We start from the raw sequence: 27,105 nt of genomic DNA, 5'->3' as shown, positions 1-27,105 counted from the left end.
GACTGAAGTTGGGGAACTACACCTTCGTCCCTGTTTGAAGTGTCGCACGAAATTGTTCGGTATTTGATCGACCTCCCGTGGTAATTTAATGTGGAACGAGACTGTTCCTGCAAAGGAGAGGTGAAATTACATGAAATATCTACTTTCTTTGTATTTCGCTTTACGAGCTCTTTGATTACATATAATAGATACTTTAATACGTTCGCTGCCAACGTCATGTATTTGTGACGATTATACATCTATACTTTACATAAATAAAATGAAATTAATTCTATTTTAACACTAGAACTACCTAGAATTTATTAGAGTTGATACGTCATCGTTATAAAGATTGTAACAGTACATTTTTTTGCCATTTCTTCAGACATTTGTTATAGTTTTTAAATGAAACTATTTATTTTCAGACTTATTACAGATATTGAATACTTTTAAAATATCAGTAATTGCAAAATAAGAAAACTAACATCCATCACTTTGACAGATAGTCTTAAAGTTGTAAGGTGTGATATTATATTTAAGAACTCGATAACTTTTCTTAGTTGCTGTTTTTCAATATTTTATGTAGATAATTTATTGTATTCGATGGAATATTGCAATTGAGAAAATCGTCACTAAACAAATAATGGTAGCGAACATGTTAAAGGATGATTTAATAACCTACAATGTGATGAAATTCAAAAGTAGGTATATACCGATATTGCAGTTTTAATCTAGTTTCTAAGACACTAATAATTAAAAATCTTTCTGTACTACAACGACCTAATAAGAATCGATAATAATGTACAAGATAGATAATTAAAGCCCTGATTGATGCGACGCGTAACCTTTGCAAGGTTCATAACGTTGAAAAATTGATTATACACAGTTTGAAAAGGATTGTGTAAAGTTATTATTATAATAAAGTTTATAAAATCGACAACATTAAAATTAAAAATATAAAAATTTTAATAAAACCGTAGTTACTATATTGGAGACCCAATATTATTTTACGTGTGATCTAAAAATATTGAATAATTAAAAGGAACGTTCGAACAAGACACGAATTCCTGAGACGTTTAATACAGAAAAGGGTTACGATGAACATATACTGAACCTAAGAAGAGAAAGCCGCCAATAACCACAACTGAAATTGGAAACAAAGCTTTATTCTCGATTACATTCATAAAAAAACGAAACTATTCTTCAAAAACTTCATATTACAATTCAAATAACCCCAAAAAAATGAAATTCCTTAGCTGAAATACTTTAACTGACCGAACGTTGGCGAGAAATATTACAGCAATAAGAATTTTCAAATGCAGCACCTTCCCACAAAATTTCTCCATCGTCTAAGGGAAACAACGTGCCAAATAAATCAATACAGAATTCTCAGGAAACAACTGATAATCTCTACGCTTCAAACACTCCCCCAAGTGTCTCCGTTCAAAGTCGTCCGAATAATTACGAGGCCGTGCTGTATATTCAGCAGCCAGCATCTGGATCTCATCGATCCCAACTTCTCGCCAAGTTTCTCCACCCGGAGAATTGTTCCGCGATGCATGCGGGGCATCATCCTAATACAATTTCTATAAGCCTCGCTAAGAGGACGCGTGACCAGAGGGAGGAGAGTTCACGACGCGACGCAGTAGCTAACAGTCCCGGCGAATTTCAACGCTTTCGCGTTTACACATTCGTCGAGCATAGCCGTGATCTGCTACGGAGCCGTTATTACTAATCAGAGTTTTCCGGTCTCGCGGCTCGAGACAATGAAACGGAAGCACGTAAATGGAAGTAGCATGGCGGAGCTACCGGGTGTTAGGGCGCCGCGCGTCGCGTCCTCGTCGCCCGCCTCGGGAGCATAATTTACAAGGCGTAACTTCATAGTTTCCGTCGTGAAATTCCACGAGGAGAATTCAATTTCGGCCGGCAGCCGTGCGAGGCCCGCTATTACCCATTATTCTTTCCGGGCCGCTTCATCGCGGCGAGAACCTCTCCCCGTGCTGCCAACTTCTCCTCGCCCCTGTTGTTTCTCTCCACGGCGGCATTACGAACTTCCATCACCCTTTTTGCTACGACTCCAGCTTTTTGCCTCTCTTTCTCTCTCTATATCCCTTCGTCTTTCTCTTTATGCGTCACCCTTTGACCCTACCTATTATTGTTTCCTATTTTCATTGTCTGTCTCTTATTGGCTTTCTTTTCTTCTTACTTTGTCCTGTAATTTCTTTGCTCCTCTCCCTTGGTCTCTTTTTTCTTGCTTTGTCCTTCACTTTCTTGCCTCCCCTTTCTATTCGCTTCTATCTTTTTTTCTTAGTTTTTCCCTGACTTCCTTTGCTTCTCGCTCTTTTCAACTGTTTCATTTTGTTTTTCTTTGTTTGTCTGTACATTTATCTCTTTTTCTTTGACACTTTCTTCCTTTCCATGGCCTTTATCCTCTTCTTTCTTTTTTTCTCAATGTCTTTCTCTTCTCTCTTCTTTTACCTCTATCTTTCTCTCTGTTCCTTCGTCTTTATCAATTTCACTCTCTGCCTTTCGCTCCTCGGAGCACACGCGCAGCCGCGCATTGTCTTTCTAATCCCTTCTGCGAAAGACACGCCGCGATCGCAACTTCTAATGAAATTTCCGTCGTTCATTTTTGACGAAGTCAGTTAAACGTCTGACCGAGCTAACACGGTTACCGTGCAACCCGGAAATGAATTACCGACTCCCTGACAAACTAACATGGCAGCCAAGGTCCGCGGTGTGAAATATAAGGGCGTTAATGGGATGGTAATATCACGGTGAATGGATAAATATAATAAATGCAGGTTCATCTTGCGCCTCGGGATAGAGTTTGTTCTTTTGGTACGGAGGTTGAATAGTATTTATGGGATTTGTAATTAGAAGGTGTTTATGTGGAATTACATTTTTATAAAGAAATTTAAGCGGTATTACTTTTTCACTATTTTCAAATGGTAATGTTTACGATGATTAAAAAACAATTAGACAACTTTAAAGTCTTTTAAGGAAACTACCGATGACAACGCTGAAAGTTGAAAATTTTTTTATGGTACTTTACAATTCTAATTCTTACCAAGAATGGATTAATAACAATGACGTCGTGTTTTAGACCTTCCAGCACTTTAAGCAGCTGTTTCACCTTAGAACATGTAATTATTATGTCTCAATGTTTCAAATAGTTTGTGATAAAGTGTCGGTACTATATATTCTTTTTGCAATAATCTTGTATGAGAATCATTAGCTTATTATTATCAACATAAATTAATGTATAGTGTACGTTGTGAATGTTTTGTATAACTCTCATAAATTCTCATAAATTAAATATGCACTAAATATTCTTTCAAATAGAATTAACTTTTTAACGTCCGCCTAGGAGTAAATCATTTCCTATAAACCCATAAATACCAACACTAATTATAATTAAAAATTTTAAAAATTATTTTCTTCCTTTAAAACAACTAGACTCGTATATTGTAAGCTAACAAAATGTGAATTTAAAAAGAGGCAAAAATGAATTAATAATTAATTCTTCAGAACTTTCTATCTGTGGCCATACACCCCTTAATTAGTTATCTATTGACCGGATTTCGAAAGTCAAATATTAACGCTGGTTGGCCAAACATACTGTAACTATGATAATTAAACCCTTCATTCAATATGTCCAGATGATGTGGTTGTAATAATTTACCTGTGCACATAATACCTTGTTTAGAAATAAATCACAGGTACGAAGCTAAATATTTTGGTCGAAGGTTACTTGTGTAACCTTGAAATATTTCTATTTAAATTCAATTTCATCAAATATATACGAGCTCTCATGAAAAAAATTCATTATGTGTTTTGCACTCATTTAGCAACAATTGTTCCAGTCTACGTTTCACGGTTATCTCGGAAAATGGTTTCCTACTCTCGTTTGCTTTGTGTTTATGAAAGTTAATTGTTACACGCAAACTCTTGTAACATGTTGATGAAACTTGGACATGTTTTTAAACTTTCCTGCATTTTGTGTTATATGTTTTAATGTTTGATTTCAACATTTATTAATATCTAAAAATGACTATATTTAGTAGACAAATATTCACCAGCTATCAGTAATAGAGTCAATATGTAATAAATGAATATACCGTAAATTGAAACTTATTGCTATTAAGTAAAAAAAAAAGACTTTGTTAAACGTAATACTATTAAATATAAAACCAATAAAAATTCCATCTATAATGATAGAGTGCGTATCATTTTTTAATAATAAAATATAATCTAAAGTATTAACCCATTTCCATCAGAAAACGAGGATTCTCGTTTTTAAAACGTCATCTAGAATTCTCGTTTCCCAATGCAAATATATTAACAGACTAGATTATATGTCATATTACATATTAGTTACAAAAATAATTATCGCGGTTTTAAAACACATATGTCGAACTATTTTTATATCATTAAAATACCCCGTTCTATAGCAACGTTTTACCAAAAATCGCCCAATGCGAATATGTTAATACTATAGTATTAATACCTTTGTACAACATCAAGTAAATACTATGTATTATTTCAAAATGTATGAAATGAATATTCAAATTTTTTTTATATAAATTAATCGTACTGTTGTATCCACACGGTCATATAATTTGCTAACTGGAATTAATAGTATTGATTCAATACGATTCTAATCGGGCAATAACGATTCAAACAGCGCCGCAGCGGTATGATTGACAATTTGTTCAACTTACTCGGCAATTTCCGATGCCTTGGCTATTTGGCAGTGAACGCCACGATCCACCAAACATTTTCCAGTCACAGGATCCGGCGGTGCGAGATTGATGTAGGGTGGTTCCTCCAGGAAAGTTATTTTTAAATTAAACTTCTCCGGAACTCCTTGAGGAGGTGTATGGGTGTTTCCAGGCCACACGATGTCTTTGATGTCGAGACCCTCCTTTTCCCAGGACTTCCAAACACCGATCTGTTAACAGAAACGAACAAGAAGAAACGATTAATAAGATCGAGTGTTAAAACATTCAACAGTCTCTACGAAAGAAGAAAACAGGTTCTCAAAGGGCATAGAAGTCTTTTTCATGTATCACCACTATTAGGGGGTTTTATAGAAACAAAACTTGTATAATTGAAATTTTATCAATTTTTTAATGTTCATTAAAATTACTGTAAATTTAATAGTACTTTAATAGAATTATTGTTTGCAAATGCATTAAGTCTCATTTTGGTAAAGAATTGAATAGGTTAAAAATGATAATAATTGATCTTGAATTGCATATAAATAGAAAGATAGTTTTATTATCATGCAAAAATACTTTTTAAAATAAACATTACCAAAATTTTATTGTTAGTAAATGTTTCTACTTATTCAAAATTGTATAATTTGTTTGAATTATTGTATTTCTCAAGTTTTTTTACTTTTCAAATAATTTTAATATTTACATCAAATTTTTGGAAAATTTGTAGCAACACTGTATGTGATTTAAAACCTACAATTAGACAATTTATTGTCTTTTATAAATTCAAAGTATATTTTTTACGGAAGTCCTAAATAATTAAATATCGTCAGTCAGTATTATGAAAAATATTTGATTTTTGCAATTGTCCTTATAGATTTACTTTCTATTGTAAATATAAAAGTGACATTCTCATTTCACTTAACGTGTCTCTCTACGCTGGTAGCAATTTAACGTTATTAAGTGAAGCCACCGTGAATGGCAAATGCACAGGACTCCACATATAGTTATTAACACATTTTCCTGCCAGAATATAAGGGTAAAGTGCAATTAACGACAGCAGCTCTGAGGGTTTAGGAATCCTTTTCTGATTTAATTACAAGGTTTCATTTAAAGTTACTTCATTTGGTTACCACACATTTCCTGTTTTATCTTAAATCTCACAAACCACAATGTGTTCAGGCTAAAGCAATATTCATTAAAAATAAGATTATACGTAACGTAATTGTTTGGTAATTATTTTCGGGCGAAAACGTTATATACAATGAAGTTTCAAAAGTGACTGTATATGAAATTTTGATGGAAACATTTTTAAGAACTAAAAGCTGTTTACATCTTTTAAACAACAGTTTTCGAAACCTGATATTTTGGATTAAATTAAATTTATATTTCTTACCATTTCAATTCATTAATCAGAGCTTTACATTTGTAATCCCAAAATTTCATCACCAATTAACAATTCTGTATTGTTCAGTTGAATTTAATGTACTTAAGAATAAATATTTAAATTTGTTTAGTTTTCCAAATTGAAATGAAAAACTAAACAAATGAAAACTAAACAATGAAAACGGACAGTCAATGTGTTAAAGCAGGAAAAATTGCTTTCAGATTTCTTCATTTCACATTTTTTAAATAACGAATAATTCCAGAAATAATTGCATTTATAGGTTTAAAGGGGGCACAGTGTATATTGGTGACCGAGCGATACCGAATAAAGTGGTCGCGAAAATTTCGAATGAAACTGCTCGGCCCGTGGATAAAGTGGAAAAGATTGCGATCGCTCACGGATGAAAATGACAGTCAGGTAAAACTTCGTTGGCATTTCGAATATGTAATAGGCGGAGAAAAAGGGGCCGTCCCTGGTGTACGATCGGCCGACATTCGAATATTGGAATTCGATACAGATACAGTGTGTGCTGTACGTGTCGTCGATGTAAATTCATTCGCGCGCCTCTCCGCCTGCATTGCTCTCCTCTTCGCTTCTGTCGTCGTCAACGTCGTTTGAAGGCGACTCGCAATTTTTCATTCGCTCATAGCACGACGAAAACAAAGAGCAGCAAGGAACGGCCGCTGGTAATTCCTTCGCGTGGAACGTTGATTAAATTTGACGGGCAGTGCGCCCGAGATATCTGGATCGGATACGTTTGAGCCGGCGATGTTAGATTGTTCGGTAATAAAGTGGAGTTTTTGTGAATAATGAAGTTATTTGTTACTTTGTATATGATGCGAAATATATGTATTTTATATTGTATATTATGTGTATTGTGTATTGTATATCGTATATCGTGTATTGTTTATTATATATTATATATTGTATGAAGTATATAGTTATTATTCGTAAACCTAAAAAAGGATTCATTATAATGTAAAGAGTTTCCTTAACATCGATTCAAATCTTTCATGTCATTAATATAAAAATCAAAAACTTTAGAATTAATAAATTTATTGATGCTTTCATAAGGGCAGAATTTATTGTAGAATTGATAATTTATTAAAAGCATTGATTTATTCAAAATATGAAACGTTAAACTTAACAAATAAAATGATTTTATATGACAATATTATTCATCAACATTCATTTGAATGGTGTTTATCGATATGTCCACTTTTTGTTGTGTTTACACAACCAAGACAGTATATCTCAAATTAAATGTATTAATATTTTTACCGGTATTTAATTGTTCGTAGTAATTATAATGTTTACCTTACAATTTACTTTGTTCCATACAAACTTAATACAACCAATAATTACTTCAGTGAAATGCAATTTACGCTGGCAATAATATAGGACTCTCATACTAATGTTTTTACTGGTATAATATAAGAAATCCATATTTTTTGAATGTAGAGTGGGGCTAAAAGTCCAGCGAATAAGAAGTTCCAAGTTGAAAATTATTATTTGTTTATCAGTTGACTGAGCGTTGCATTAGACAATTCAGTCAACGACAGGTATTAGAAAACATTAAAAGCATTGTCATTCGATTTCAAGCATTTTTACGACTTGTACAACGATTTTGTCCTTATTTATGTCCAAGAGTAAAAATGTACGTCACGTGCTTTTTCTTAAATTATTACTTAACAGTGAATTATATAAGTGTATTAAGATTGTATGTTTTTTTAGTATTATGTACATGCTTTGATATGTTTCTGGATGATAAATTTTTTCAATGTATACATACATCGAGAAAGCTATGGAGGTATCTACCATTATGACAAAAATTCCCTTATTAAAACTTACTACCTCACATAAAGATTTATCGTTTCCTGATTTAAAATCTATTTATTAGAGTAGTGCACTATAAATTACATACTAATCGTAGCACTAACCAATAAATATAATGAAATACATTGCAGAAGGGGCAATAAAAAACAAAATGAAATTACATGGAGTAACTAGAGAGTGGTAGAGAATAAGTCGACTATGTAAAAATGAATTATTTAATAAATACCTGTTAAATAGAACAGAATTTCCTTCTTACTTGATTTTATATTATATGAAAATCTAGTTGTAATATAGTAGGGATTTTCTGCCTCCTGTATAAAATAAAAAGTTTATTTTGAGTTGACAAACATTTTCCGTTACAACTTAATAAACAATAACAATATCAATCAAAGAACAGTGTAAAAGTAAATTACGATAGTTGGGATTTAAGAAACGTAAAAACAAGACACGTCCAGATCGTTTTTTTTATTACTAAATTTTATCGGAAATATAATATATTATGCGCATTATAAGCGACATGTCGTATCAGATTCACAGAGGGTCGCATTTACTGCCGGCGGGTGTGAGATTAATGGAAATAATGTAACCACGAAACGACAGTGAGCATGAAGGAAGTACGCAATATCTGTAAGTAATGTTTCCTGTCGAGTAGCTTACTTATCCGGCGAGGATCTACCGAGAGACGATGCTACAGAGAATCATTCGTGTCGTTGCATTATGATTAATGTCGCCGACCGTTTTTACGAGTTTCATTGCAACATTCTGCACAAATGTAACGTTATATTTCAAACGCTATGCATAACTCCGATCTTATGACGCTGGTACGAGTGTAAAGGCGTGATGTGTCTCGTGGGAGAACTGCAGTTAGAATGGTGTTTTTTCGGGAATTGGCCGATTTCTCTCAGCAGGCCGATTCCGTTATTCCTTCCGCGGCTCCGGGAAAAACGCACCCGTTGTCTACGAAACGCCAGGCCTGGTCGCCGTCTCCCGCGTAGACTTCTTTATGGCATCCTTTTGGTGGTGCGGACAGTGGCCTTGACGCATGCTTCGAGAGGGATGGTGCAGGGGCGTAGGAATATAGAAATGTCCCCTTTCACAAGGAACGGTAAAATGTAGCTAGACTGTAGCTACTACAATGTCCGGTTGTACAGTTATGAGACATGCAAATAATTACTGTGGTAGTTTAACTCGTTGCGCTTATCAGTGATGTTCATAATATTTCTTGCATTATTGTCTGTCAGTGTCAACATTACGAGAAAACATAATTAAATTATGAAAATTGGGGCATTAATATTTAGAGAGTTAGAATTAAACAGTTATGTATCCATAAAGATACATTTTCATGGATTAAACATTAAAGATAATTTAACATTTTGAAACATGGCATGGTTATTATTGTGGTTGTTCTCCTTCTGATTACTTTAGGTTATAATTTATTAAACCATTTTATATTATTAATGATATTATTTTTTTCTTTTTTTATAAAAATTACATAGCAAAGGGAAGTAATTCATATTTAATAATAAGATCCGCAATTAGGTATGTATTGAATACTAAGTATTAAATATTAAATATAAATACTAAATATTAAATATTAAAATAAGCTTTTATATAAATATTGAATTGAAATAAACACATTTCTGACACGCCAACTACGTTAGAACTAAAATAATAAAAATGGCTACATACGGTAAAATGATGATAAAACGAAATAAATAATCGATACATTGAAAATATTCTCAATTTCTCAGAAAGGAGTACTTTATCACACTTTCATTGTGTCGCGTCGCTAAATCTCTTTAGGAGGGCTATTGACGACACCTTCTGCGAGCACATTGGAGCCCTGAATATTTTTTACCATAGCAGAAATAAAAGCCCAAGGAACCGTTACTTCAATAATTTAGTCGTATTTGCTTCGGCGCGTTTTGCCAGTTTGTAGATTTACCGAAACTTTAACTTACATCTGTTTGCCAGAAGTCGAGGCGATCCTTGGTTTTATTACTCGCTATGGTCAGTGTCAAGAACGCTCAAGACCCTTGCGTGGGTCACCCGGGGGCTGCAATCGGCAACCCCCTCCAGGATCACCGGTTGAGTCCCACTCGGACAAATTTTGTACACCCCTACCAAAAAAGGTTTATAAAAACCCACGCAAGGTACAGAGAGGAGAGACACAAGAAAAATTTTGAACTAGACACAAGACGGAACATAGACGTCGTTGTACACTCTCGCCGCTGACGAGTATTATTGAACTAACCAAAAATAAACAGTAAAGTATTTTTTCACTGAAGTAATTAGATACAGTCCACTTTCCAAACAGTCGCACAAAGTTAAATCGGCGTGCGACGTACGGGTTTCACTATAAGATTTCGAATAGAAAACGCGTACACAACACATTGCAATATTACGATTCAGAAATACAATTAAATACGTGTTTTCCATCAATAAATATTAGATTGGTGAAAAGTAAAGGTTTAATGAATAAATAAACGAGTAAGTTGGCATTATTAAATGAGACTTATAGATAAATTTAATTATGCTAAATTAAACTTCATTGAACTATGCGTACTTTATTCGGAAGCATTCTATTGTCCTTTAGTTTATTTATTTGCAGTATTTACTAGCATTTTGTACTCGAAGTACTCCTCACAGACACTGCAAAGTTTACCGTTGTACTCGAAGTCTTACTTTCAGGTACACCAACAATATACTGCACTGAAGGTTAAACTGTTTGACTTTACAATTAACACTAGAACTACCGAGCACTTAATATGTTTGATATGTAATCCGTATGAAAATTGTAACAACAGATTATTTTCAGTTTCTTCAGACAAACATTATAGTATTCAAGTGAAACTATTTATTTACGAAATCATTCCGAAAATTAATGCTTTTAAGGTATCAATAATTCCGAAACAAGGAAACCGAAACCAGTCAAAGTGACTGGTACGACAGTTCTAGGGTTAAACTTTAGTTATATGTAATTTCATGTTTCATTGATTTAAGTATTTAGTCTTTGATTTGACCGATATAATAAAAAAATGGTACTATTCACCATGGCGAAAAGGTTCGAGTGCAAAAGGTTAATATATTATAATATAAACAACAAATTTGAAAGTAAAACAATAAGACCTTTCGGTCAACCTAATATATCATAAACCAAAATTTCAATGTAAAGTGATCAGACACGTTGCAGATTGGAAGATAACGAACATTTTCCCTCCGGTAGATCGTACTACTGAATCGTTCACGAAAGTCGCTTACGTAACACGATCTAATGAAAGAAAAATTAATGAACCACCCGTTAATCATGATCTTCATTATCGCTGCCGCGGCAGTAACGAATCGTGTTGCATGTAAATACGGGGTGGTATACATCAGAACTAGCTGGATAAGTACCCACAAGCATGAATAACGACTCCAATCAATTTTCAAGGTTCATTAAGGGTGAATATCGTGAGAACAAAATGTAAGGATACGGAACGTTTTCCCACAGACATCCATAAACCTAGAAGGATCGGGAAGTTTCATAAAAGTTTCGGTAGTTCGGCCATCGTAAACGGAATAACCTTGTAGTTGTTCATGAATGAAAAGGTTGAAGGGATGTCGAATAGAAGTGGCTCAAGATACTTCTAACATCAAAGCTATCGACGTTTCACCAAAACGGGAAAAACAAACTAGCTATTAGTAAATCATTCTCTAGTTGCTCCATATAATTTCATTTCGTTTTTTATTACTCCTTCTACAATGTATTTCATTCTATTGATTATAGTTATAAATAGACTGTGAATGATTATGGACATAGTTTATGTATTATGAATGTTTTTTGACAACATCATCAACAGTGATGTTGTGGAATATTTCAGACGTATGTTATAGTACTATAATTATAATATAATATTTATAATTATAATATAATATTTAATATTTATGATTGTAGTATAATAACATTATGTACTTTCAAACGTGCTTCTACGAGATACATCGATCTTGCTTAATCTGATAATAGAATAAACTGAGGAGGCAAGTTAAGCATAAACAAGTGACAAGTTAAATGAAGTCTTTAAGATATTGACCATCAAAAAAACTCATCGAAACTTTTATGCAGTGGAAACAACCTTTTTAATGAAATAGAAACTGAAAAATTAAATTCATCATAGTAAATGTTCTACTATCCTTCTTATACCTCACATATTCAACAAAATTAGGTTCCTTCGATACGTAACCAAGAAAATTAATGATTAAATTTATGTATAAAGTAGTATTACCCATTTTGACATGGCAGTCAAAGTATTAACAATCTAGGTCAAAATAAACGGAAGCATCGCTGTTAATTTCTAAACGTAAAACTAAGGAGAGGGTTAACATTGTTTATTAATGATTGTTCGTATAAATACTTAGAAATAGTGGTATTATTGTTAAATTTCTATTAAGAAAGCTGAATTATGCACCACTGTCTTAAATACCAGAAGAGAAGAAAATCACGCTTCAGTCAGTCGTTATTTGAACAATTAGACGATTCATTTATTACTTTCAATTTTAGTTATAAAAGTTACAGAGGAATTCAACCGCAAATGGTTAAATGGAATTTAACACGAAAGTAGAACTTTTTTATCGTTTCAACAGTGTCATGTTTCACGGCAGTATCTCGTGCATTTACCGCACGAAACTTGGAAATTCTCGCGTACCGCGCGATCTCGTTAGGAAGCCACCGTTAATCATGATCCATTAGCAGTTATACATTAGATGGCTATGTTACAGCTTGTTAGATAATTCATTCCTTGACTAGGTACTATAATACATTTCGGCTAACACGAGTAGCAAGAAACTTCTTCCCTCGACGATGCCGACAGTTCGAATTATTGCCCGGTCGCAATTATATGTGACAGGTTGAATGAGGTCAATAACGAAGCAATCTTCTGCCTATGGCAAGAAGTGAATCTCGTCAGCTTTGTCATTGTGGTTAAAACCAACCGGGACCTCCAATATCGCTGAATAACGTCACATGACTCAATCTCAAGGTCTTAAAATCTAATTAAAATTTATAATTGAATTCGTTTATTAAATTTACTAATAATATAATTAAATTCATTTGTCAATGTGTAAATAATGAAAATTTAATGTATGATTAATTTTTGGCATTCGAAAATATTGTTCTTTAAAATTTATTTCTTGAAAAATAACATTATTAATGTACAGTTTACTGTTCATAATTGACACTTTACAAATATTTATTATTAGATATTATTTTGAAAAATTAAATATAAAATTAAATGATGTTTTTTTTTGTATTGTATTTTGTAGAATGTACAATGTTTGTAAATGAATAATGCGGTAGGATGCTGATTTAAACTAAACAAGTACTATTGTTTTAAAATTGAATAACCTAAATTAATTACAAATAGTTTAATTCTTCTAAAATAAAACAAAATTTGAAATGTCAAATAATATAACATTTGAAACTTACCATTTTTAAATTCTACTGACCGTTCGTTGCAAATTGAAACAAGAACATATATATCTTCTCACAATTAAGTTTCAGTTATACAATTTGGATATCTACAACAACTTCAACTTCTTTCTAAATTTGTATATGATCAATGTAACGTAAATATAAAAAATAATAAAGACAGATAACACATCCTACACAACTACTCCCTTGCCTTACGATTTCTTCAGCAACTATTCTCTTTACCCAGAAAAAAAAGAATTCTACTTTCACGCAAAATCTAAATTTACTACAAATATTAAACCTTCACAAGGGAAAGATAGTATTTCATTTCCACCTAAAAGAAAATAATACTACTTATATTTATAAAATTCACTTGTAAACCCTGCATCCCAAGTCCCGCTCAACATCACAAAGCAAATGGTTAAAAAATTCCGAAGAAAGTAAGGCCAGTAAAATTCAACTCGGTGGACCACCAATCGTTATGTAAATGGTCTCTTTTTTCTTTTATAACCAGCCAGAAAGTTGAATAGTTCGTAACAAAACTCGGCGATACCACAATTATCCACTGATCGCAATAAAAGACCCGCAGCGACGAAGTTCTGTACCTCGCAGATCCTACGAGGGTGCTTAGTTTCGGTCTGTTTACCCACGGTTTCGCGTTCTTCCCCTGTAACTACAGTTGTCCGTCGAAGTCGGCGTCATAAAACGTCGCTCGGGGACCGAATCCATCCTGGCCAAGTCAGTCTTTCCCGGGAAGTTCCTCCGGAAGTTTTGCAGATTAGAGACAATGTACTCTCCAGAGCGTTCCCGGAACGATTATGAGAGACATTCGCCGCGATTGGAACGCTGCCAAATGTCGCAAGTTTCATCGGAGGCCACCGGAAGCGCCCCACTAAATACTTAACGGCACTAAAGGGCAGAGGCTCGCCGATGACTTTGCATACAGCCTTGTTAGACTATTCGATTATCTCTGTTTCAGCGATAACTACGATTATCCCGAGTGTCGTCCGGTTCCATTGTTATTTTCGGCTCAATCTAAACTGTTTGGATGGCTATCCGAAACCATCCCTCGCCGCGTTTAATTCTATTGTCGGACTATTCAACGCTTGGATGCCTCTAGCCGCTGATTTAACTTTCTTAGTGCTAGAGATTTTTAATCTGGTGCAAACGGGAACCTTGGAAATTGTTAGCTATACTTAAATACAGATTAGAAAAATAATTAAAGAAATCTTATGGGAACATTGAAATTTTTGTAGGATTCATTGGAGTGACGATCTACCTCACGGCATTTACGGAAAACAAGTTGTTTATCGCCAACGTATAGTGACAGTTTAACAATCGGATGCAATCTTTTTTTCACAACGTTAGTGCGAACGCTTGACAACCATTTGTATAACCTATACGAACGTTTATATAGCCACTAATACTTCCAGCTCATAGCTTGTATACTTTAACTTCGTTGCTGTAGTTTTCGAGCTCGTGTAGTACACAGGATGCATTTTATTGCCATCGGCGCTCCTTCGGAGGAGTATTCTACCGTAGCGTGCATTGGGGCATCGATATGTAATTGCGTTTCGACATCCTGTCTATATAGACGCAGTACCGACTTGTTACTCAGGATTTCTTTTAATCTACTAAACGTTGCCTTTCTACTTCGTCGAATTTAGAAGGTACTTCCGCTCTTAACAAATTGCTTAACGGACGCGCTATACTACGGCACGAACTTCTAAAAGTATCCGCTTAAGTGTTAATTATCTCTCCCAGTTCTCCAACTCCTTGGAATCATCGCTGGAGAGGCTGAGGAGATCAGCCAATACCATCACATTTATTCTTGAGTGCGTCACCGATGCGTTTTCGAGACTTCCGGACTGCAGATACCGGGGCGCATTTAACTCTTCGACTCTGTCTTTCTTTTTTCTTTACTCGTGTTGTTCTTTTCTTCGTCCACCATGCTAAAATCTGCATTTCTTCTGGTGGATTCGATTCTACCTCTTCACAATTGCAACCTTTCGATCGCGTTGAGAGTTGCAATTACCCAATATTCACTATATCGCACAGTAAATGTCAATTTGAATACAACAATTGTTACTTATCGAAACATGTATATTTTTTATTGAGCACTCGTATTCCCTTGTTTATTAATATTTCTTTGAATAAAAATTTTGAAGGATAGGATATCAATAATTGTAAGGAAAAATTCACATAAATAATAAAACTATTTGTAATGGAAGGGCGAAAGATTCAGGATGGTATGCCGAACAAAAGTACACTTGCGGGATAGTTATTCAGTTTATTAAAGCGAATGACCGTGTTGGTCTCGGACCGAACGCGACTGATGATGGACTTCGAATGCGCTCGCGATCGAAGAGTGCTTTCTCTTTTAATCTGCTCTTATACAATAGTTGTCCGATTATTGGGTTGATACATAAAAAGGTTTCGCCATGAATATAGTAATGGTGAATCATTGTTTCTGAGAAACTTTTGACATATAATTGCTTAATATCAATATATTAGCAATTGAAAGTATCATATTATTTATTTAATACCTAATTTTTATTTGTTCAGTAAAACAGAACTTGTTTAATTTCTTTCCTAAAGCAAAATTTAATTAATCTTTATATGAATTGTGAACTATGTCTACCTACGATGAAAATCGATGTTTGAGTAAATTATTGTTAAGAACGAAATTTATAATACTGTTGCATTATAATATTTGAAATGAGCTGAAACGAAGAATCTACATACTTAAAAGTACAAATTATAATAGAAATGTAAAACAGAATTTTGTAGGGGTAAAATAAAATGGTGAGAACTCGTTTGAATAATACTCTTTTTACTCTGATGTTCCCCATTCGAAGACTATAGAAAGAATGCACTGCGAAGGACACTGTTTGGCCGGAGAACCCCATTTTGCTAGCGTAGATATCGCTTTGTTCATTGCACTCCGAGACTCGGGGACACTTTCCCTTAACTTTTTGCACTCCAGAGGCGCTTCTAAATCGCGAATTGATACAACACAGCAAAATTGTAATGTTTCATATTCAATATTAAACTTTGTATAATGCATCAATATATGAAATATTGAAAGAAAATAGTTTTCTTCCTCAGTCTATGTGTAATTTCTCAATAAGACAATTTCAGAAAATGTCACCTGCATCTCATTAGAAAATACTGTGTGAGCATTTTCAGTGAAAAGCTTCCGGAGTACAAAGGGTTTTGAAAGCACCGATTGATGAAACGCAGACGATAAGCATTCGACTTTCCCTTCACTAAGATTATCTTACAGAATAATGGTCTTTTCTAATTTTCTAAACATTTGCCTGAATAAATTGGTTTTTATTGTATTTACATTATATTATTATATATTATTTAATTATATGTCATTATTATGTCATTATTATGTATCAAATGTGCATATGTATTACTTCAGTATTAAGGACGTATACCCTGTATATATAACAGACGATTTATGTACTTATATCCCTGGAGGCCTATAAATCTTGTGCGACCATCAGAGAATATTACTCGAACTGTTCCTATTACCGAGAATGTAAATAGAAGCATGATGTAAGGTATTGACACTTGAACCTCCCTCGGTTATCAAAAGGAAACTTTTAATGAAATCCAAATATTAGTATTATGATTTTATATGATTTACGTATTCAGCTACATTCACTTAGATATTCCACTATTATAAGGAAGATATATTCAATTGGAATTTACAATTGATGTATTCAAATTTAAGGAACTTTAATTCCTTGCCCCACGATTTCTTTCTCAACTATGATATATGATTGATGTAACTAAATACTTTGTCATTAATAATTTATTGAAAAAAGATTATATTTCCTTTAAAGTATATGAATTGATAACAAAAAAATAATATTTGATTTGAACTCGAAAGGATTGCGTAATATTTATGTTTATTGAATACTGTATGAAACCTTCATTACGAATATAGCACGATATTGTAAGGCAAGGGGTTTAATTTTATTCTTATTATGTTTAAGTATTTATATAATGTAATACTTTAATATATGTTTTAATTTTCTATTTGCCCTTTCTATGAATGTAACGAATCAAATAATATTGAAATTTCTCTAGACTGTAGAATATGATGTTTCAGCAACTTTATGAAATATTTGATGAATTTAAATTGGTGAATAATTTTAAAGTCTCAAAACGTAAAAATGAGTAACAGAATATCTAGATTGTACAAAATATGAATATTATTAAGTACATAACCGTTAATAATAAGTTAGAGAAGTAACTTATAAATAGCAATACGATTTTTTATATCGTAATGCAATTTATTAATTGTAAAAAAACATGTAACCTTTTTTAAATTTTTTAATAAGTATATAATATCACCACTGTTTATTGATATTTGTTTGGTAGTATGTATGGTATTCTAATAATAATTAAAATTTATTTTGTTCAATATCTGTAAATTATTGTTGTAATAATTTATAATTTTTGTTGATATAATGCTCGACATACTTTCAATTAATTGACAACAGAGTACAATATGATAACATGTTTCAAATGTACTGCTAATGTACCTATGTTATCATAAGTCGGAAATATTTCAATTTAACCTTTCATTCTGTCAAATATGCCATCACCCAAAAATTAATTAAAATCTATGCTTAGAATACATACAAAATACAAATAAAAATTACATCCTAATATTATATAAAATTCAATACTTTACCTTGTATATAATTATCCTATAATTTCCAGAATTTAGTTCAATGTTAAATTACAAAAGTATCGATCAATTTCATCAAAAACTAAACAGCATACATTCAATTATATTCTATATTAACAGGTGCAAATTGTGAAATTCGATAAAGTTGGTTGACCTGTGACGCAATACTTTTTCTTGTTCATAGAATTATTAAAACAAAGCGTTACGCGTGACAGAGTAACCAGGCAGACGTCCCAATTTTTCGGGGTTTGGCCATATTTTTAATTCGGTGTACCATGGCTCTCTGATGTGTATATTTAGAACTATTGCAATTCCCCGAAATTCAAACATTCATCATTTCTCCTTTCACCTCTTATTTTACGCCATTGTCACGGTGAGATATTAAAACATTTGTTTCTTCTATTTTTGTAGCAAAAAATGTAGAGATTTTAGAAGATCTCCTAGTAACATACATCCCAAGTAGAAGAATGTTTGTCGACATACTTTTTCGTTGTCAGTTTAGGATTACTATCCACCAAATCAGCATATAATGCGGATATAGTGACCATCATTTTGAATAAACTAAAGAACGAAATATAAGTTACAAAACTATGATGCAGCATATAGAAAATCCAACATAGTTTGAACACAGAAAGAAATCAGCAAGTACTAATTTTTTAAAACAAATTAACATTTTGTTCGGGTCATAGGTCGAGCTTTATTAAAATACCCAGCGGGCGAAAGTCAGTGAAGTTTGAAAAAGTCCACTGGTTAGAAAACATTTAATATTTTCAACACTAACAACAAGATTTGAATAAGATTCCGACAACAAATATATAATGAGGATTTTTAGGATTGGGGGATTTTTTCGAGTACATGGCAAAATAAAAACTCCAGTCGTAAGTCGACTCTAATTTTCATAATCTATTAACACTTTAACGTTTACGAGTGATACTATTTTTTACATAAAATTAAAGCTCAATTTTCTTGGTGACGTATCGAACGAACCATTTGTTGGATGCCTCACATATAACGACAGTAGAACAATCACTATGAAGAATCTTGACATTTTAATTTCTGTTTCATTAAAGAAATTATTTCGATTGCAAAGCACTTTTGATGAGTGTTTGTTTGATGGCCAACATCTTAAAGACTTCGTTTAACTTGTCACTTGCTTATGTCTAACTTGCATTCTCAGTTTATTCTATTATTAGATTAAATTGCAAGATTAGTGCATCTCGTAAAAGTAGGTTAGACAAAATATCTATAAATATTAATAAGTAACAATTTGAATAGTCCAAAACATAACTGCTCAATAGAAAGCTCTTTTGTTCATTAAGAAAACTATTTCGAGTGTCTGACAATGTGTTTGTTTAGTGGCTAATGACTCAAAATGCAAGAGGACCTTTTATCCCACGCAAATAAAAGAAACGAATCGGTCTATTACGTATCTCGAATTGACAATTACCTCGAAAACAATTAAATTATAAGCTTGATTTGAATACGTTCGAACCTTTCCGAAAACGAGGTCGTACTATTTCTGACTTGTCTTACCCGTTTCTCTCTTTCCTGTGCTTTTTTCCGTCTTCGCATCCTATGCTCCGATTTTCAGTCGCGCCGACCTGGCCACTCCAGCCCGTAGAGTGAGCGAAACGGAAATTAATTTTCGGCGTGACGAACCCGGCTCCACGCGGTGTGGAGCGGCAACATCCGTTTGCGCCAACGTAATGCGAACAATTTCCTTAATTAGCGGACGATCCGCGCACGCGAGTCGGCCACGCACTTCGAATTATGCGCGCACGTTCCGGCCCGTTCTGGATTTCGGCATACGTGTCCGCGTACCTATAACTAATGGAGGCGCACATAACGCGTATATGCCATGAGAGGTCCTTTACGTGCCCACGAGAATGCCTGGTCGAACGGGTTAATACCGATTCCGCGCGGTCTGGTGCGATCCGTTTTCAATGATTGATTAATTGTCTCCTGCTACGGCAAGGAGATCACTGTTTTGCACGTGATTAGCGCCGGTACTGGTTGGCGCGGTAATCTGGATGATCTGACGGCGCAGATTACATACTTGGTTTCCAGGATAATCATGCAGCCATAGGTCATTGATAAGAATGAACTACAGTCGGTCCTCTATTTGTGCGGCAGCTATTTTACGCAGTAAATTGTAGTACTATTTACGCGGTATTGTTCATACACGATGTGAATTTATGTAGAATTGGGACAATGTACTGGGACTTTAACATTAAGAAAAGTTTATTACTCCACGTGGTTAACAAATAACAACAAGTGTGCATCTGCCGATGTTCGCCGAAGATTCCTTTAGCCTACGTTTACTGCCTATACTCCTGATACTGTCATACTGTTCTGACGCTGAATTCGCACACACCTTTAACAGGCATCCTCAATCACTCTTTCCTTCTCTTCATAGACGTCCCTTCTCGCTTGCACCTTATCCCTTGCACTCATAGCTACATTCTCGCGGTCACGTATACATTTTCCTAATCACGTCATTCTCACAGTCCAGTAGCTCGGTTCCGAACATTCTTCCTTCACACCTCTTCAACCATTCGAGATTATCATGTTTGCAGTCATACTTTGTTTAAACATACCGGCACAACCCTATAGCAAGACGACACCTGCCACACGCCCAAACAGTCGTTCATTCATACATTAACCCTGTCGATGCTGGCGGTGACCATAGTCACCCACTGATGTTTTTGTAAATAACCCATTATTGTTGTAAATCATGTTACGTAGATTTATGTGTGTATTCTAGTTTTAAAATTTATTACACGGCGTTAAACTTTTAAACAATTTTTAAAATCTAAATATTTATAATGCATTACATTATTATATCTCTTCCTACTCCTTGATAATATGTACGTTCGCGTTTTAACTGGCCATTCGGTAGAACCATATGCGCCCAAGACATAGTCGTATCGAAAGAGACATTCATGTGTTATGAATACCAATAAAAATCTGCAGAATAATTTGTTTTATTCTATTAAAATTTTAAGGAGCAAAAACAAGACTAAAAATAAGTTTTAAGAAAAAAGGAAAATTTGATGAGACTGGAATAGCAAATTGTTTAGAGTGTAATACATATATTATAATACTTTATTTTTATAAAATTATAGAGATATTTTTTTCAAAATAAATTTTTTGTAAGTGGCTGATTTCTTAAATTAAAGTTTTCCATTTACTATATACTTTACATGTGTAGTCTGTTTCGTTAACGCAGTACAGTCAACTAGATACGATTTTGTGTAAAAAAATAAGTGAAAATATGGAATAAAATTAAAAACAAAAATTCAAAAGAGAATATTTGTGGAATGCATTTGACTGAATCGAGAATTATATAATAGAGAGAGGGATATTGTACTGTCAAAAGTAAAATATGTATTTAACTTTTATGAGGTTCCTCTTTTCAAACATAATAAATGTGAATGTTTTTTATTAGCAGTTAGTCTATAAATTTTTTAATTGGATTGTTGCGGAAATGAGATTTTCATTATATACTGTGCATACGTATAGTCCATGTTAATACTAACAGAACAATCATTTTATATTCTGATGTATTATAATATAAACACGTTATAGTTCTTTATTATCTTCTTTGTGAACAAAAAAAGAGAAATTAAGTAAATTAAAAAAGATGCGAGGAGCAAAAATAATAAAATTGTAAAAAGAACAATGAAATGAATTAAGTTAGTAACAGAAGAGATTAAAATTGGAAAAGGATGTAAAACAAAAAAATCAGATATAAAAAAAAGAAGAACAAATGAAAAGCTAAAAAAAATGAAACTTTACAATTTCATTGGGTAAAATATGTCTGATTGAAATATGTATACAACTAATAAGCATACAATTTTTCACATTGTATTTATATTTCTTCGTTTTCACAATTTATAATTTTTGGAGAAAATAGTGGAAAATATTGAATATCAATTGTTTATAATCTTTTAAATTGTTAATTATAATTTTAATGAATTTCCTACCAAATACAAATTGTATTTTAAAAATAAAAATGTATTTTATAAAAACATGCAGTTCTCTTACGTCATATACGTTCTTCAGAATAAACTTATCGAAACTCATTGTGAGAAGAAATCTCAGAATTGTCGTGTCTACTCCAATTGCTTATCAATAATCTTGAACAGTCTTGCACAAGTAAATCGTGTAAGACTTTGCTTGTTTGTTTGTTTCCAATGCTTGGTATTCATTTAAACCGTCCTTCCAATGCTAATTGAATTCATTGTCTATTGATTAAACTTGTTTACTGTCCTTTGTTCTATTAACTTCGAACTAGAAGTTCACGGAGGTATTCTGTTTGCGTCTTAATTGTATTGTCACTGCATAACGACTTCTCCAATCACGTTCATAGAACTTTACCCTTCCGTTGTTCAAAAGATATAAACACTGATACGATTCTATTTTGATAAAACGAAGTATGTTTCAATACTAACTACCGAGCAATTAACGTGACATATTTCCACTTTTTTATCAAAATTAAAACAATACGTTTCTTAAGATTCAAAGGGTCTGCTAGTCTTATATCTGTACAAATACACGAATTTAATTTCGAATCTGTTGCAAAATCGCCTTCATAATTTAAATATTTGCAAAATAAAAATTCAGAAATAGATTAATTTGACCAGTCCGGTAGCTTTAGTGTTAAATAAACTTCATTTAAATAACTCATTCTTATGACTATATGATATTTATTTAGTAAATTATGCCCAAAGAAAGAAATATTTTAAATAAATTAATTTCATTTTTAACCAATTTGAGAGGCATTGAAACAGCTTGATATAAACAAAAAAGATGTTATCGATTACAACCAAAGAATAAATGCTTTGAACTTTGGCTTGTGTCTTATATATTTCTAACATATTTCAGTAAAGATAATTTTACTGGAAAAAATAAATAAAACATTTTAGTATAAAATAATATAAAAGTTGTAATTAAAGAAAAATCACTATCTTTAAATAAAATGGTTTCTTGGTTCTGATTCGTCAAGTTCGACTTGTGTGTAGCAGTGTTTCAGTTAACTTACTAATTCTACTTGTATATGAATATTAATGAAGTACAACATTGAAGCTTCCTAGTTAATTTTACTACCTTTTATTAATATTCTAAGGATGTTTATAAGGATAAAACATAACTAAATTCAAAATTGCTTTCATTTCAACATTAACGTGTTAAAGTTACTGACAGGTAAATTTAATTTCTGTTTAACTTAAATCTTTGTAAACTATAATGTGCATATATTATTATACATAACCGATTGATATCTACATATTAAAACTAAATTTTACAAAATTATTATGAAAAACAGGCAAACAAATGTTTACTAAATAATATTTTTAAATGAATATTGCATTAAACGCCAATCACTTAATTTTCATATTGTAGGATTAACAAATCAAATAAGTTGGATTTTCTTAGGCGTAAACATTGGACGTAAAAATTCAATATTGTAATTAATCAAATTAAATATTAATTTTGAATAAATTATACTTTTAATGTACAAATTTATCAAACATTTATAATTGTAAATAACAATTAAATATGGAAAGTTGATGATAACGTTAAACATTTTTAATTAGTGGAAAAGAGTTTTAATTGTTATGAAAGTGAATTATTTTAATTAAGCTTTCGTCAGTTTTAAGCGAGAAAGTTAACGCAAATGAAAGTGAAATCTGGTGGTAACGCGATACCATGACTTTCTCGTTTTGATAACATTTTTCATAGCAAATTTCATCTGTTTTTTCGCGTAAAAATTAAATTACGTAATTGAAAGCCGGGAAAGCACGATTGACGTTTCGTTCGCAAAACTTTGCTGGAATAAGTCATGAATCGAACACAATCAAACTGTGTTTATTCAGTCTTGAAGCACAAAATTGCGTTTACCCCGATGCGCTTTGTTTCCACCAGGAGCAAATCAGTTTATTCAGCGTTTACGTTTTTCGAAATTACGAATCGGCGTCGGGGATTGTGAATTGAAATTTACCTGGAACTTCAACAGTTTCCTGCCGTTTATTGTCTGATGTTGCTTTTCAATCGAAAAATATTTCCTTAACAAAAGTATCGCTTTTGAATAGTGTCGCTTTCGAATATCAAAATAATCTTTGTCACGTTTATATGCTTTTTTATTTATTAATATATGCATTAACGGTTTGTTTAAACTTTAATGTGGAATTCTTCCTTAAACTCCACATTCAATGCAAATTATATTGTAGGTCAAGACGGACATCTATTATGCAAGGGTTAATGTAGGATGGCATAGTTCAAGAGAACTTTGGATTATTAAGTGATTAATGGTATTCCGTAATTTACTAAGATAATATACTATATAACAATTAATGAACGTAATCATGTTGCTTTATATCTTTGTGCTGTATATGTTTAAACCGCATTCATATTCATTCATTCAATAAAAAACGGTTTGCAATCAGTTTGAAAGAATTAAGCACACTTTTCGTATATAATTAACATTATGCGATTTTCACAGCTGTACAGTGTTACGTAAAAGATGGTGGATTATGTTACATTTTTTTAAAACAAAAATATATCTTTTAAGTATTTTTCTATTCATTTTCAGGACAAAATAGTAATCGTTACTATGAATGAAATTATTCAAAGTGCTATAATTGTATAGAAATTCTGTTAAAAAATATTATTATTTTAAATTTACTTACGTATGATTAATCTTTTATCTATGAATGATGAGTATACTTGTCAAAAAATAACAATTTTTATAATAATAACGAATAGATATATTATTGATTTTTATAAACAAAGATAGTATTATTTCCTTATAATTTAATTCAATTTTACAGCAGCTGCATACATTTTCTGTTTAACGAATATAATCATTATCGCGTTGTTCTAGCAACACAGCATAGATACACACTTTAAGAAGCAGCACCACAACTAAAAGGTTAAAGATGTAGCATAACAGGTATAAAAACAACACAAGAGATAAATGCTGTCATGTTTAAAATTCAAATAAAACAGTAATCAGGTTGGCCAAAAAGTCCCATCGGATTTTTAAATGAAGTTTAAAACAAAATTTCACTACTGCAAATGAAACATTATTGGACTATGCGTTGCATATTTGATTCGACAACTTTCTGTTGCCTTCTAGTTTATCTATTTGCGATATATATTAGTATATTATAATATAATTGAAAAGTGAAATCACAAGACTTTTGGTTATATTAACTTTGTGCATTTGAAAATTTTCTCGCTAGATATTCATAATTTTGTAACGAAACGTTGACGGTACTTTGTACAGCTAACATAAATGTAAATAATACTCCAATCAAAGAATAAAACTATCAAATTTCAACATTTCATGTATAATAAAATTATACGAACTTTGCTATCAAATTTGATCATTTTTCTATAGCAAACCGAATAGCAACTGTGAATCACCTCTCAACTGAAAAGGGTATATATTTCCAAAACAATAACTGCCTCGCCCACTCAAAAAATCTTGAATTTCTGACAAATCTGAGTGTCCGGTGGAGATATCGAGCAGCAGGGAATAGTCAATTCTACCTTGTCGACCAGAACATCTCCACGGGACAATTACAATAAACGGATCGACCGAGAATCGGGTACCGGGCAATAAGAATTTCCCTTCGGAAAACAATTCTCTCTCATTCCCGTTGAACCCTTTTCCGATCCCGCTGACGTCATGCGGGCCAATTTTCGTCGACGTCAGAGCTCGTTACAGCTTCGATTCCGATTCGTCCATTCCGCGGTCGAAACATCCTTCGAGACTCTCGAACAAAAGCAATAATGGCTAAATATTGACATAAAGGAACCGTTCTCCCATCTTGATGATTTTTTAATATATTACCAAAGTCGTCATCCTAATCAGTACTGTGAAATTTTCCTTTGATGATCGTTGTTAATTAAACAATTTCAGTACTGCAATTTGTATCCTGAGTAAAATAACCTAACTCAAACCGAATTTTAATTTGACCAGAATTTAATTAAAAATGGATTTGGGTGAATTTATTTCTGATTAAATTTTAATGTTTATTAGACAGTTACTGTTTAAGAAAGATTAGTAAGAAATGTTTGGACAGAATTTAATCGGAAATAGATACAGCCCGATCAAACGTAATTTCAAATTAAATTTTAATAAAATATTTTTGCTAAACTTTCTTAAATAGTAACATGTTAATAAACAAGAATTGTCAAATAAAACTGTTACTACATTACTTAAACTGTAATAACAAAGTAAATAGCAAAATTAAGAGACAAATCCGTTTGGATAAATAATTTTTCGGATAATAAGTTCGAAAGCACCAAATTTGGGTACGGCATAAATTAATCAGAAATTAAACAGTTTCCAGATGCACTTTCACCCTTTTTGTATGCATTTAATAATATTTAATGTACCTTTCAATTTGACTAATATTATTTTTCTTGTACTATCTATGATATAAAAGAAAGTTAATTGTACAAATTAAAATTACAATTAGATAGAATACTAATATGGGACACTTGAAGCAATAAAGATATGTGCTCCAAAATGAAAATATTGCTGGATGTTATAGTGGATTGGTGGACATATCATGTTTTACAATTTTATACACGTGAAAGAACAATGTATTTTATGTTGAAACTTTGTTTCTCTATCTCTTACCGTATTCAAGATAATCCACGGGGAAAAAAGTTTGCATTTTTTTCAAGGAGTGATTTCACCCCTTCAAAATGAAATTTGGAACGAAAAAACTGTAGTATATTAAACTTGATTTACTCTACTTACACACAAAGTTTCGTCATTTTTTGAATATGCGGGTTCGATACCTTTCCTTGTAAGTGTGATAGAGTGAGATGTATAATAATTATAGAGACCAAAGTTCATAGTGCCGCTAGCTTCATTTTCTATCGTTACATTTCACTCCGTCGCACTTAGCCTCGCAGCCGTTCTTTGTTATTGCCACACACCAATAACAATCATGTGTCGAAAATAAAGGCGGCCTGAACATTGCGAGTGGATGAATCCTCCTAC

At 32.5% G+C, this 27,105-nt stretch overlaps 1 protein-coding gene across 10 annotated transcripts in view; it reads right to left on the bottom strand.

Moving 5' to 3' along the window:
* Nmdar2 (glutamate ionotropic receptor NMDA type subunit 2) overlaps window positions 1–27,105 on the bottom strand; it is a 466,012-nt gene that overhangs the window by 54,279 nt on the left and 384,628 nt on the right. For all 10 annotated transcript variants that reach the window (XM_076369021.1, XM_076369016.1, XM_076369024.1 and 7 more), the window contains one exon: window positions 4,704–4,933. In XM_076369021.1, coding sequence (XP_076225136.1) covers window positions 4,704–4,933 — 230 coding nt within the window. The remainder of the gene's footprint in view (window positions 1–4,703; window positions 4,934–27,105) is intronic.

Source organism: Nomia melanderi, chromosome 7 (assembly GCF_051020985.1).
Source record: "Nomia melanderi isolate GNS246 chromosome 7, iyNomMela1, whole genome shotgun sequence".
Taxonomy (NCBI): Eukaryota; Metazoa; Arthropoda; class Insecta; order Hymenoptera; family Halictidae; genus Nomia; species Nomia melanderi.
The sequence above is the reverse complement of the archived record's forward strand: the minus strand, read 5'-3'. Positions and strand labels throughout refer to the sequence as shown.